Here is a 15486-nt window from a genome sequence, read left to right as displayed (position 1 = left end):
AGAAGAGAGGGACAAGGAGATGACAGAAGTCACTAATTTTCCATCTAATCATTTCATTGTGTCATTCTATTAAAAGGATCAGAAATTGTTAAATTAGGAAGAATTTTCCGTCCGTCCTATTAAAGGCATAAACTTTTCATCTCATCAAACCAATAGCTCTAATAAGGGAGGGAACAATGTCAAGTGATATTTTTCTAATAATTTGATACTATGATAATAAAGGAACTATAAACTTAACTCCAAAATTATGCACATAGCTTTCTTTCTAAAAGTTTAACACAGCACATTATCTACAGGACATGCAAAGTTTTATCCATCATACCAGCAAAAAGATCATCCCTATTTTGATCCGTCAAAACAATTTTATCTAGAGCAGTAAATTTAGCATCCTATTCAGCTCCATATCAAAATACTTTTATCTTAATGCACCAAATTGCCTTCCCTAATTAGCTCGATGATGCTTGAGGTTTCTACATTTATCATTCAAATCAATCTTTAAAATAGCCAAAATTCAGAAAGCATAAGATTAACAGAAGAAAATATCCACAGTTTTCAAGTGCTTAAAGGGTATTCAATACTCACATCAGTTCTCTCTTCAAATACATCTATGTGAGTACAAAGGATTAACTTCCAGTTTCCTTCCCCATACCTGCATAGGAGAAAAACAGGGTGAATGAGAATATGAATTTCTAATACCTAGAAAATTATTAAGTGTGATACCTATTTTGAAATCTAAGTGATCGCTTGTTTTCGATTCTCTTTTTTTTCTGGCAGAAAGGACAGTAGTGAGGACTTGTTACCAGTAGCCTAGGCTGGACAAGTAGAAATGAAAGTTCCTCATGAGCAAGACCCACTGCTGTAGCTCCGCTCACTCGGTAAATTATGTTCTCCCATTAGTTATTCTCTATCCATACTTTTCTTCATAATTGGTTACATCCAAACATAATCCCCCTCCCCCCTTCTATCTTACCAAAAAAAAATCTCCAAAACTTAAAATGAAAATTTTTTTTAATTACTATTTTCAGAAGTTTATCCAAAAGCACTCTAGTTGTACAGCAGTATCATTGCAAGCCATATTATCATATTACAGTAATATATTACAAATGATTCTATTATTCTTGAGAATAGTTTGATAAATTTAAGAATGTTTACCCTATGAACTATATCTGTCTAACTATTGTAATGAAAAATGAAAAGAAAACTTATGGTTTTACTAGCCATTATGTTTGCACTAGATAAGTTTTGACCTTATTTGCTAGGCATTAAAGTAGTGGTGTATTCAGACTATGCCACTTTGAAACATTTGCTGAGAAAAAAGAGTCAAAGCCTAGGCTAATTAGGTGGATATTACTTTTGCAAGAATTTGACTTGAAGATCAAGGATGAAAGTGGGTCCCAAAATTTAGTAGTGGACCATTTGAGTCGGCTTGAACATTTAACCTTGGACCCTACTCCTATCAATGACTCATTCCCCTTAGACACCTTGCAAGCAATATCCCAAAGTGCTCCTTGGTTTTTCCCGATTGCTAATTATTTGGTTGCTCGCGTTTTTTCCCCACAATTTTTGAAGCATCAAAAAGGATAAATTAAAGAGTGATGCTAAGTATTACCTTTGGGATGATCCACATCTGTGGAGGTGTGGGACGGACCAAGTAATTAAGAAGTGTGTGCCGAAATCCAAGTTTCAGTCTATCCTTCAATTTTGCCACTCATCTGAGAGTGGGGGTCACTTTGGCCCGCAGCGAACAACAAGGAAGGTGCTAGACTGTGGATTCTGGTGCCCCGCTTTATTTAGGGATGCCAACCAATTTTGCAAATCTTGTCATAAATGCCAGAAATCTGAAAATACACCACAAAGAGATGAAATGCCCCAACAACCGATGATTTTTTGTGAAATTTTTTATGTTTGGGACATAGAATTCATGGGACCATTTTCAAATTCCAATGGGTTTGTCTACATTTTTCTAGCTGTGGATTACGTCTCAAAATGGGTAGAAGCAATTCCTACCCGTTGTGATGACGCTAATACCGTTGCTTCATTTTTAAAAAACAATATCATTTGTAAATTTGGGTCGCCACGAGCAATTGTGAGCGACCAAGGAATCCATTTTTGCAATAGAAAAATTGAGGTGTTGATGAAAAAGTATGAGGTTCTTCACAAAGTTTCCACAGCCTATCACCCCCAAACTAATGGGCAAGCGGAATCCAACAAGGAGATCAAAAGAATCTTGGAGAAAGTGGTCAACCCACAAAGAAAGGGTTGGAGTTCCAGATTAGGAGATGCATTATGGGCATATAGGACTGCCTATGAGACCCCAATTAGAATGAGCCCCTTCCGCATTGTCTTTGGGAAGCCTTGTCATCTTCCAGTTGAAATCCAACACAAGGCGTATTGGGCGGTGAAGCATTGCAATCCGGATTTAAAGGGAGCGGGAATGGAATACAAGCTCCAATTGGAGGAGTTAGAATGTCTTAGGCTAGAAGCATATGAGAATTCTAAATTTTATAAGGAAAAGGCCAAGACATTCCATGACCAAAATATTAGGAGGAAGAGCTTTAAGATAGGTGATGAGGTGCTTCTAGACAACTCAAGGTTGCGGTTGATGCCCGGAAAGTTGAGATTTAGATGGGATGGTCCATTCAAGGTGGTGGATGTCAAGCCTTATGGGGTGGTTGAAGTGGTGCAACCTATCAATGGAACTACATTCAAAATCAACGATCATAGGGTGAAACCTTACCACGCACAACCCAAGCATGCCAAGGAGTTGGAGATTTTCCTCCTTGAAGAGGTTCCAAATAATCAATTAACTTATTCAAGTGCAACTTAGGACTTTAAACCAAAGTGCAATTAACATTATTCTAACCCTTCTCCTTTTGTTTATAATTCTTAGGCTTAATTGCTTTCTTTTGGATATGTCGATTCACTTAGGATTGGTTTAATTTTTTAGTTAGATAGGTTAATTTGCTTGTGGGTCATAAATATTTGAATGTTTGTCTGTTTTGGGATTGAGATTTTGATAGAGCTAAAGTTGTCCCTTAGAATTGAAAAAAAATCTGGAAAAACAGGGATCTGTGCGTGCACACAAAACTTCTATTTCCTGCATGCTGTGCGTACGCACCGAGCTGCACACTCATGTTTGGTGACAACGTATAGGAGAGTTGAAAAAAGAAATACCACAATTTTACACTTCTCTGCAAATATTTAGAATTTTGCAATAATAATAAGTATCAAAAGAAGATAGGAACAAGGAGATGACAGAAGTCACTAATTTTCCACCTAATCATTTCATTGTGTCATTCTGTTACAAGGATTAGAAATTGTTAAATTAGGAAGAATTTTCCGTCCATCCTATTAAAGGCATAAACCTTTCATCTCATCAAACCAATAGTTCTAATAAGGGAGGGAACAATGTCAAGTGATATTTTTCTAATAATTTGATACTATGACAATAAAGGAACTATAAAGTTAACTCCAAAATGATGCACATAGCTTTCTTTCTAAAAGTTTAACACAGCACATTATCTACAGGACATGTAAAGTTTATCCATCATACCAGCAAAAAGATCATCCCTATTTTGATCCGTCAAAACAATTTTATCTAGAGCAGTAAATTTAGCATCCTATTCAGCTCCATATCAAAATACTTTTATCTTAGTGCACCAAATTGCCTTCCCTAATTAGCTCGATGATGCTTGAGGTTTCTCCATTTATCCTTCAAATCAACCTTCAAAATAGCCACAATTCAGAAAGCATAAGATTAATAGAAGAAAATATCCACAGTTTTCAAGTGCTTAAAGGGTACTCAGTACTCACATCAGTTCTCTCTTCAAATACATCCATGTGAGTACTAAGGATTAACTTCCAGTTTCCTTCACCATACCTGCATAGGAGAAAAACAGGGTGAATGAGAATATGAATTTCTAATACCTGGAAAATTATTAAGTGTGATACCTATTTTGAAACCTAAGTGATCGCTTGTTTCCGATTCTCTTTTTTTTCAGGCAGAAAAGACAGCAGTGAGGACTTGTTGCCGGTAGCCTAGGCTGGACAAGTAGAAATGAAAGTTCCTCATGAGCAAGAATCACTGCTGTAGCTCCGCTCACTCGGTCAATTATGTTCTCCCATTAGTTATTCTCTATCCATACTTTTCTTCATAATTAGTTACATCCAAACATAATCCCCCTCCCCCCTCCCCCCTCTCTCTCTTTCCAAAAATAATCTCCAAAACTTAAAATGAATTTTTTTAATTACTATTTTCAGAAGTTTATCCAAAAGCACTCTAGTTGTACAGCAGTATCATTGCAAGTCATATTATCATATTACAGTAATATATTACAAATGATTCTATTATTCTTGAGAATAGTTTGATAAATTTAAGAATGTTTACCCTATGAACTATATCTGTCTAACTATTGTAATGAAAAACGAAATGAAAACTTATGGTTTTACTAGTTTCAAACAAGCACTTACTGATTCACAGCAGCCCTCAGTGTTATTTCTTCGAACTCACTCCATCTTTTCTTTTTCCTCCTTATTATTATGTCTTGTGGTTCATATTTTCTCAATGGAGAGATTTTCCATTTCTTGGGGCTAGGCAAATGAAACTTGGTGACATGATCTGATGCTCCTTCATCCAAACTCTGTTCTGATTCATTACACTGCATGGAAGAATCAATAAATGATACAAGAATGCAACTATGGCAAGGTTCATCATAAATCAAATAAAGAACAACCACTACAAAATAATAATAATTGCAGAATGAGTACCTCTTCAGCAGAAGCATTTGCAAAACCATGTTGATCACATAAACCTGTATCTGCACCCACATTTCCAGTTGGTGCACCTGCAATCTGATTTTCATTAAGTGCATCTGCAATCTTATGAATTGGCACCTCCTTAGTCTGATTTTCATTTGGTGCTTCTTCTGTGATCTGGTTTACAATCAGTGCTTCAGTAGTCTGATTTTCACTTGGGGATTCTTTAGTTTGATTTTCATCCAATGCTTCTTCTATGATCAGATTTTCAATTGGGGATTCCTCAGTCGGATTTTCATTTGGCACTTCTTCTGTAACCTGATTTTCAATCAGTTCAGTAGTCTGGTTTTCAATTAGGGCTTCCTTAGTTTGATTTTCATCCGATGCTTCTATTGTTATCTGATTTTCAATCAGTGCTTCAGTAGTCTGATTTTCACTTGGGGATTCTTTAGTTTGATTTTCATCCAGTGCCTCTTCTATGATCTGATTTTCAATTGGGGATTCCTCAGGCCGATTTTCATTTGGCACTTCTTCTGTAACCTGATTTTCAATCAGTTCAGTAGTCTGGTTTTCAATTAGGGCTTCCTTAGTTTGATTTTCATCCGATGCTTCTTTTGTTATCTGATTTTCAATCAGTGCTTCAGTAGTCTGATTTTCAATCGAAGCTTCCTCAGTCTGAATTTCACTTGGTGCTTCTTCAGTGATCATATCTTCAATCAGTGCTTCAGAAGTCTGATTTTCAATTAGGGCTTCCTCAGTCTGAATTTCACTTGGTGTTTCTTCAGTGATCATATTTTCAATCAATGCTTCAGAAATCTGGTTTTCAATTAGGGCTTCCTTAGTTTGATTTTCATTCGATGCTTCTTTTGTTATCTGATTTTCAATCAGTGCTTCAGAAGTCTGATTTTCAATTAGGGCTTCCTCAGTCTGAATTTCACTTGGTGCTTCTTCAGTGATCATATTTTCGACCCGTGATTCAGTAGTCTGAATTTCTGATGGAGCTTCCTTAGTTTGATTTTCATTTCGTGCTTCTTCTGTGATCTCATTTTCTTCATTTGGTGGTTCTGTGCTCTGATTACCAAAAGTTGCTTCTGTATCCAAATTTTCTTTCGGTGCTTCTGCAGTTTGTTTTTCAATAGGAAGCTCCCCCACATTCCTATTGTTCACTGCAAATCTCAATATGCAAATGCAATGCATTAGATAAAGGATACATTCATCTTCTTATAAGTTGCAAAAACGGTTTCAGGATTCAAACCGAAGCGAGGAAGCAAGTAATACTTAACATGCCAAAAATACAAAGATATCACGATTTAAAGAAGAAATCAAAGCAAGTGCAAACAGCAAAGGAGCAATGTTCAAATTAAAACCTCTTTGGAGGAAAGCAAGCGCACTAGGTTCCTGTTTATCGCCATCAAGCACATGGGTTTGACAGTTGTTACAGTATAAAGCAGCGAATAATGCTATTTCATCAAAATAAGGAGCCAAGTTTGCTGAGGCTTCAAGCAAATAAAGCTTAAGCTTCCAAATGGCATCTTCCCTACCATTATAGCTTTCCAACCTCTTCAAAACCTTGGGATCCGAAAGCGAAGCCTCAATGTCATCCCTCCACCGCTTCAGCTCCGCCGTGTACAGTCGGCACCCGACGCCGGAGGAGGAGGAGGATTCCATACACGGAATGTGACCACGCCAGATCCCGTTTATGGCGTTTACATATGCAGATTTGTTGGAGATGACGTCACGTGAAGAGCAGGTGCCAAGGTACTTGAGCGTGCATTCCACAGCGACGGCACAATAGGCAGCGGAGAAGGAAGCGGAAACGGGAGAGCCTAAGCGATAATCGAGTTCTTCGAGAACTTCGAGTTTATGGAGCATGTCTTCATGAATGAGAGCAGTGTGACGCAACTCCTCTATGAGGAGGTTGAGGAGAGAGCCCTTCATGCAGCGGTAAACGTAAATTCGTTTAAGAGCAGTGATTTCGGTTCCCATTTTGCTATCTGAGGGACACAACTCTCTTCTCTTCAGTTACAGTAAAAATGCGCCGGACTCCTGACGGAGTGCTGGAAGACAACACAAGCAAACGGGAGGAAAGCAGGACCAAGGACGGTGGGGTGAGGGTGGTTTTACGCTTTTACAGCTGTAAACCTATCGGCTCAATTTTTCTGATGGGGTTTTGGATGATATTTCTAAGTTAATTGATAGAAGAAATTTATAGTAGGGCAAATTACCGAAACAGTTCTAACGTTTAAAATCCCCAATCTAATCTCTTTAATTCAAATAATTATTTGAAATTTTTAAAATTTTTCAGTGTGTTTTGAAATTTTTTATACTTTTCTAAAGACTATTTTATACTTTATTTTTTAAATTAAATTAAAAAAATTATATTATCTAATGAAAATAAATATTAAAAATTGTTATATGTATTTTAAAATTTAGAGACTAAAACCTTCAACTTTAAAAAGAATTTATCATTTTATAAAAAAATATAACTTTTTTTATTGTTCTTATTGGCTATGGAACTATAGGATGCTATACAGAAGTGTAGGGCAGCTTTATCTAAACAGTAGTATGACGAAATCGGACTGTCCAATTTCTTTGTTAAGGAAATTAATGTCACAAATTGGACGGTCTGATTTGTGTGGGGGGAAAATTTTAAAATTTGGCAACAGTATTCGGACCATCCAATTTTAGTAGGGATTAATTTTTTTTTTGTTTCGAGAAATTTAAATTGGACTGTCCGATTTGATAATAAAATATATTATTTCAACGGACAAATAGAAATCGATTGGTACTATTTGTTATGTTTATATGTAAATATATAGCTGTGGGGTACTTCACATACCTCTTAATACTATTTTCGTCATCGCACTGTAAACGTTCTTTTAAATTCCGAAGCCACGTCAATTTAATGCAACTTCCTCTTCGGTCAGGCTTTCTAGGTATAATCCCAAAATGGTGCAAACACTCAGCCTCTAAAGTTTCGTGACTACTTATAGTCACTCTTATCACTGGAAGACCGTTTGTCGGAAGATCAAAAATCAAAGCCACATCTTCCAGTGTCACAGCACACTCACCAACCGAAAGGTGAAATGTGTATGTGTTTTGGTGCCACCTCTCAACTAGAGCATTTACCAGTTATTTCTGGCATTGAACTATTTCAATCTCAAAAACATGATAAAAACCAGTGAACCGCAAATGCTCCTCCTGATAGGGGTGGCAAAGCGGGCCAGCCCACTCCAACCTGCCCTGACCCGCCTAGGCTCGTACCATAAACGGGGCGAACCAGCCCGCCCCACCAATTAAAGTGGGTTTAAAATGCTAGCCTGCCCTACTTTATGATGAATTGGTAGGACGACGGACTAACCGCTTGACTCTTTTTTTTAAAAAAATAAAATTCATTAAAGTTAAACAAAAAATAATAATTAAAAAATTAAATACAAATAAAAATAGTCAAATTATAATATAAATTTTTTTATTATTTTTTTATTTTTAACTTTAACAAAATTATTCAAACTAATATTTATCAATAGAATCATCTTTATTTTAAAAAATAAGTCACATAATTTAAGTATATATAGGGGTGGCAATGGGTAGGGTAGGGTAGGGTTTGGATTCAACCCTAACCCTACCCGCGGCTTGAGATTTTTATATAAACTCAACCATACCCTACCCGCTGGTTGAGAATATCTCAACCCTAACCCTATCCCTACCCACTCTTAACCCGCGAGTACCTGACCCTACTCACGAGTTATAGAAAAGATACACTATTATTATATAACTTGATGATAATTCAAAATTGAACTGACTTTTATGTAAAAAAAATATTAAATTAGCAATTAATATTTTTTTTAGTGGCTAAGGATCTTTCGCATTTAGTGAGAGGTCTTTGGTTTAATATCCACTTAAAACATATTTTTATATAAGTATATAATATATAGAGTGCGGTTTGGTCGGGTAGGGTTGAGGCTCAACCCGCACCCTACCCTACCCGCACGAGAACCCTACCCGCACCCTACCCTAATTTTTTTAGTAGCTTTTTGCTTCTGAATAGTTTTTGCATCTCATTATCCATTGAAACTCAGAAATGTTGGTCTCTTTAGGAACTTAGAATCCAGATGATATTATTGACTCTCCTAATTTATTTCTTTTTTATTCTTGAACACAGCTTCTTTAGAGTCTTGGTCGTGACCCTAAACACTTTGTTTTCTAGTATTACCACCCACAAACACTTAACTGGATGGACCCTTTCGGATTGTGATTCAGCTTTGCTAGAATCGCCAGATAGAGGTGTTCAAAATTCTTAAGCACACTCTTTTTTTCTTTGGATCACGACTTTAACTGCTCAGTCTCAAACTTTTTACTTGTCACCTTCACACCACAAGCCTATAGTTAGAGACACTGTTTCTTTGGAGTGCTTAGGCCAAGATTTTGTTTCTTTAAGGCCCTCCTAATCATTGATGTTCAAAGTCTTGGATCCATGTTCTTGCCTTTTGGTTTAAAGAGCTATTGGCTTTTTTCTTTTTTTTTTTTCTTTTTTTCGCATACAATTGTTTTTCGTTTTGTTGCATCTTTGCTTTTTGCTGCTTTTTCTTGCTTCAAAAATCAATTTTTTTATTTTTCAAATTATAAATCATACTTTTCCTTTTTCATTATTCTTTCAAGAGCCAACATTCTTAATCTCCAATTTCAAATATGCACAGTTCATTCATACATTCAGAAAACAAAAATAATGCCACTACATCAAGATAATTGGACTATTCTTAAGATAAAACTCGAAAATTCATGCATCTCTAATTCTTCTAAAAAAATTCACTATTTTATTCAAGTTTGATGATGATAAGAGGAATATTTTATAACTAATTGACGAAAATAAAAACTAAATTATTATTAATGCTTATGCAATTCTTTAAATTAAAAGACAGAAAAATAAAATAGAAACTTAAACACTACTAGTGATTATGTAAACCTAAATATAGAAACAGAAATTAGAATAACAAAAATAGGGGAGGTGGAACTCAACCACCTTAATCATGGGAAGCGTTGGATTCTTCAGGGGAGAGTTTCTGGCGCTTCAAAGCTTCTAATTCACGCCTTTGCTTCTCTTGCTCTTTGACCAGTTTGCAAATCATGCTAGTTTGATCCTTCTGCTCCTCTCTTAGTTGATCCAAGGTGGTTTGCAGTTGAATCACATATGCTTCCAACTGAGTCCAATATTCAATTGGAGGGATCTCTTATGGAGGCTCAGATGCCTTCCTTTTGGGATGATCCTCTGGTACCCTAGCGCTTTCCATCATAAGTTTGGTGATTGGGCTTTCCACTGGGATAAATGTGTCTATGTGAAGCAGGACTTTAGCCTCTTGACATAGGCGAAAGATAAGGTTTGGATATGCCAGCCTGGTGATAAACTCCAATTTTGTGGTTTATCTTGTGCTTAATTTAGAGGGTTTTATCAACTTGTCTCATATTTATTCAATGAAATAGCATGGTTTTGTAATTCTCCCTGATTTTGTGCTTAAAAGTGAAAACATGCTTTTTGGACCTTAAAATAGCTAAATTTAATTCGCTTTAATTCCATTCGATGCCTTGATATGTTTGTTGAGTGATTTCAGATTTATAAGGCAAGTATTGGATGGAAGAGGTGAAGAGAAAAGCATGCAAAGTGGAGAATTCATGAAGAAATGAGCATTTGGAGAATTGAAGACCATGCACATGCGTCACCCACGCGTACGCGTGAGGAGGAAATTTGCCAGTGACGCGCACGCGTGACGCTGATCACGTGACCTCATTAAAGGCATAACGCTGAGGGTGATTTCTGAGCTTTCCATGCTAAATCCAATTCATTTCTAAGGTTATTTCATGCAGAATTTAAAATGGGTCAATGGAGGAGCAATTAGATTAGGATAGGAATCATGTTGTAGATAGTTTTCTAGAGAGAGAAGCTCCCTCTTCTCTCTAAAATTAGGGTTATTAAGTTAATTTCTTCTTAAATTTAGATTTAATTTCTTGTTTTCATTACATAAAAATCACAATTATAAAAATATACAATGTCAAACCAAATCAAAATTAACAAAAAATAAAAATAATAAATAATAAAAAAAAGAGAATTTATATAAAAAAAATAATAAAAAATTTATAAATAAAATAATAACATGTTACATATATGATGAGTAGGATTGGTAAGAAGAAATTAAAGGTTTTGGAGTTAATGACTGATCACTCGTTAGTAAAAACAAAAACTAATAATCTTTGCTTCTTATAAACGTGAATTTGTGAACAAAATTTTATCTGCATTTATAAAGAAAAAAGGTATCCAAACTAAAAATTAAACCATTACAAACTACTACAGCAACGAGCATTTGATTCACCAATGGAATCTTTACTAATATCTATTCAACTTCAAATCCTCAAAAAGGTCAGTTCTACAAAACACCTTGAAATTGTCTTTTTCATAATATATTATTTGCAATGAATTTTAAAGAATTTAAAAAAGAGAGATTTTAAACTTGGATTTTATTCTAGTTCATTATAACCACTTTACCATATCTAATCTTTTTCACAAAGGTGTCAAATTTTTCACTATATAATAAGCATCAATAGGTGCTTGATAAATCGCTACGTATACTTCATTACACCTTTTATATACTAAATGTTTAAGAGAAACATAAGAGGAAAACAAACACTTTTATGATAAACACATAAATTTTATAACGATAAATACATGAATTTTTCGAAAGGTAAATACACAAACTTTTAAAGAAAAAACACAGGAAGCAAATATTGGAATTTTTTTACCATAAACATAGTAAATTTTTAAAGATAAACATATAAACTTTTGAAGAGAAGCATAGGAAATAAACACAAGAATTTTTATAATAAACTCATAAATTTACAACGATAAACACTAAAATTCAATATTCAAGTTATATTTGTATTATTAATAAAAAAAAATTTGTACTTTTCTTGTGTTATTCAACTTACATTTTTGTGAGAGAGAGAGAGTAAATATTATATTGAACCCCTTCTCTTTTTTCTTTTTTCTTTTTTTTTTTTTGTACTTACTATGTATGCTATGTACCTTTTGAATCTGTATGTGAGTGTGAACCTACTTCAAAAAACAATATAGGTGTTTTTGAACTATTTTTTATTTTTGACTAAAATTTATGTATTTTTTTCTACATATTATATTTCTATACAATTCACCTGAAAATTGATTTGTTTGAATGTAATCTAATCTTCCATTAGTCACCAAAAAAAAAAATCTAATCTTCCATTAACGGCGAATTTAAACTGAACCAAAATAATTGAATGATATGAATATTTGAAAGGGAGAAAGTACTTGAGAATAAGAAATAAAAAGAAAAAAAAAGAAGAAAATTAACTAAATAAAAGAACTAAGGAAAAGAAAAGATGAAAGAAAAGAGAATGAAAAAAATAATGACCTTATAAGAAGAAAAGAAAGAAATAGAAGAGAAGAAAAAAAAAACCAACATGTTATTAGAAAATAAGATAAGAGAAATAATGAAAAGAAAAATGACGCTCTTAATTTTAGATAGTTTATTTGGATTTGGTTATAAAATCTACTTTGTCACGTCATAACACTGCTTCTAAAAAAATATTCGGTTTTCAAACTTTGACAATATAAAATTGATTTAATTCAAAGCTATGAACTCTAATTTTTTTTTAAAATAAGTCTAAAAACATGTTTTCAAAATTTAAAGGTTAAGTACGATTTTAGTTTCTAAAATATAGGTCGAAAATTTTTTTCGTTCTTAACCTTTTTTTTTACATACAAAATCATTTCTAAAGTTTAACTTAGTTTTAAAATCATCCTTTTTACCAAAATTTTAATTTTTATTACTAAATTATTCCTAACTAAAAAAATTATAAAATAAAAAAAAGAAAGAAAACGGGTTAAATGGGGAAGGGATCGTGCGGGGGAGGGAAGAGGAAAGGGGAAGGGAAGGTGGGGAGAAGGCAATCACACGGAGGGAAGGGAGGCCGCCGTCATTGTACTGGGCTCGTCGCTGCCGTTGAGCCACGTCGTCATCGCCGTTCTGAGCTGCTCTGTCATCGCTAGATTCGCCACCATTGCTGACCGCGAAGAGAGAGAGGGGATGCGCGAGCTAAAGAGAGAGGAAGAGTGTTACTGCTATTGTGCCAGCTGCCACCGCTGTCGTCCGTTGAACCCAATGTCGTCGCCGAAGCTCCTCCGCTGCTTCGCATCCTCCACTGCCTCCACTGCTGCTAGTGCTCCTGCTCCTCGCCGCTGGTCTTCTCCAGAATTCTGTTTCTAATTCGTTCTGCTTCTTCTTTTAATTTCTTCTACTTCTGATTCGATCTTCTGCTTTTGATTCTGATTTTATTGTTCTTATGATTTTGATTCTGATTTTGATTTCATTGTTCTCGTGCTTCTGATTCAGATTCTATTTCTTTGATCTTATTACACGTCCATGAGTGGCTATTTCTGCGTTTCTGCTTCTATTTCTGCGTTTGCTTTTGCGAGGATAGCTCCTTTGAGGGGCCAAATGAAGAGGAGGAGGAACGACGGCGGTGTAAGACGGTGCCTAGGACAGCGGCACTGATGACAACGATGAGGACTATGGAGGAAACTATGAGTATGATGAGGCATTTGTTTCTATTTTAGTTTCTGCGTTTGTTTCTGCTTCTATTTTTTGGATATGGGATAAGAGGAATCATTGGCTCTCTGCTTCTGTTTCTGCGTTTTTTCTGCTTATGTTTTTGCTTCTGATGAAGAAGAAGAGATGTTGTGATGATGAAGAAGAAAAGTGTATTTTGGTCCTAAGGATGATTTTAAAAAGATGTTGAACTTTAGGAACGATTTTGTATGCAAAAAAAGATTGAGGATGAAAAAAATTTCGGTCTATACCTTAGAGACTAAAATCGTACTTAACCCAAAATTTAGTTATGTTCTTATCAAACTAATATGAATTTTATTATTTAAAAATATATTTTAGATTAATTTAAAATATTTTTAAATTTTTAATAAAATTTTAAAATTAAATTAATTTTACTAAATATTGAAAAAGACATATGAAAAAGTATTGGAAAAGACAATGAGAATGATGCTATGAAAGTATAATAATTTTAAAAATAAATAATTAGAAAGATCAAATAAATTATTACTAACAATTTTATACAGTGACCTTGCAAAAATTCTCTAACTTTTTGTTTGGGTGTAAAAAAAAAATAAGAAGAAAAAAATGAATAAAAAATATATATATATTTTATTTAGTTAGAAAAAAAAAGAAAATAAGAAAAAAATCTCGCAAATTCCACTTTTAAGATTTGAAGAGAAGCTTGAAAAAGTGGCTTTTTTCGGCTAAGGAGAGGAAAGAACTTTTTATATGAATCCTACCTTAAAAATTTTTCTTCCTTCAATTTTTTACGTCAATCAACTCGAGAAAAATAACATATTCTATCCATTTTTTTCCTTTCATCCATTTTTTATTGATCCAAACGAAGGCTAACTGTTGTTTCTTCAAAACAATTGAGACTTCTGCACTAAAATAGAGTAAAAGAAATGCTTTTTGGATTCAAAAATATTATTTTATTTTGAGTAAACTACCATTTCTACTCATAAAAGTGAAAACGCTGACATATTTATCCATAGCAGACGAAAATTACCATTTATACTCATAAAAAATAGCTTTTGCAAGCAAAATTATCCAAACCCTAAAAAATTAAATAAAAATTTTAAACTACCCTTCATTCTACCACTACCACTATCGTCTCCTCCCTGCCCCCTCGCTCTCTCAATGTTCTCAGTGATCCAATCCCAACATCAACCACATCGCCGCTTAGTACCACCGCCTCACCCTCTTCCTCAACTGTCACCCTAACCCCTTTGCCGCATACTCCTCCATAGGCGTCGAATCGGGTTCTGGAGAATCGTATTGGATTTTCTCTGCACACACACTCAAAAGTTGTAACTTTTTCAAGAGTTGATCGAAAAATGGTGTCTGAGAACAAACCAGTTGAGTCCTTCTTCAATTCCATTCAAATTGTGAATTTCAGATCTACGATGTGAAAAAGAAGAGAGGATTGTCAATGAAGGTTCTCTTGAAGGCTTTTTTGAGTATTTTCTCACAGAATTTCAGATCTACGATACTTTGAACACCTTTACCGAAAGCTTCTGTACAGTATAACAAAATTCGAGAAAACGGTAAAAGCTTTTGCTGCCGCACCGTAGCGACTGCGGCGGCGCTCTCAGCTGCTGTCCCTGCGAAAACAATCACGGCTACGGTTGTTGCTGCTGTTGTTATTATTATTGTTGTTGCCCTAGCAAATGTAGAGTCAATTGCAATTGCAACGATGATTGTTATGGCGTTCGCGAAATCGCCTATGCCAGCGACTACGACAGCAGAGTCAACGGCAATTTCAGGCGTGCTATGAAATCCAACTACCTCATCAATTTTCTCGGAGTTAGATCCAAAGTGCTATTTCGCTCTACTCCATTCACCTTTTAACCAATTTCACTCAACCGATTTCGCAGAAACGAGAGAGAACATTGAGAGAAAGATGGGAGAAAGAGGAAGAGAGAACATTGAGAGAAAGATGGGAGAAAGAGGAAGGAAACAATAGTGGTAGTAGTGGAGAAAAAGATAGTGTAAGAATTTTATTTAATTTTTTAAGGTTATAATTTTACTTACAAAAATCATTTTTTATGGATATAAATAATAATTTCCATCTGCTATAAATAAATGCTATAAATAA

At 34.7% G+C, this 15486-nt stretch overlaps 1 protein-coding gene across 3 annotated transcripts; it reads right to left on the bottom strand.

Moving 5' to 3' along the window:
- Positions 1-3241: 3241 nt before the first annotated feature.
- LOC112743020 (uncharacterized) lies at positions 3242-7008 on the bottom strand. 3 transcript variants are annotated; one of them, XM_025792257.3, is made up of 5 exons: positions 6123-7008; positions 4768-5921; positions 4471-4658; positions 3814-3880; positions 3242-3724 (listed from the first exon to the last, which is right to left on the bottom strand). In XM_025792257.3, exons 1-5 carry the CDS (start codon positions 6739-6741, stop codon positions 3674-3676), a joined length of 2079 nt encoding a protein of 692 aa, XP_025648042.1. In that variant the 5' UTR covers positions 6742-7008; the 3' UTR covers positions 3242-3673. The 3 variants fall into 3 exon arrangements, 2 of the variants coding, with proteins under 2 accessions (XP_025648042.1, XP_072075052.1); XM_072218951.1 differs by having other exon boundaries at positions 6297-6934; XR_011873341.1 differs by having other exon boundaries at positions 3466-3724; positions 3814-4043.
- Between the last annotated feature and the right edge of the window lie 8478 nt (positions 7009-15486).

This window comes from Arachis hypogaea, chromosome 2 (assembly GCF_003086295.3).
Source record: "Arachis hypogaea cultivar Tifrunner chromosome 2, arahy.Tifrunner.gnm2.J5K5, whole genome shotgun sequence".
Taxonomy (NCBI): domain Eukaryota; kingdom Viridiplantae; phylum Streptophyta; class Magnoliopsida; order Fabales; family Fabaceae; genus Arachis; species Arachis hypogaea.
This window is presented reverse-complemented; position numbering and strand designations above follow the sequence as displayed.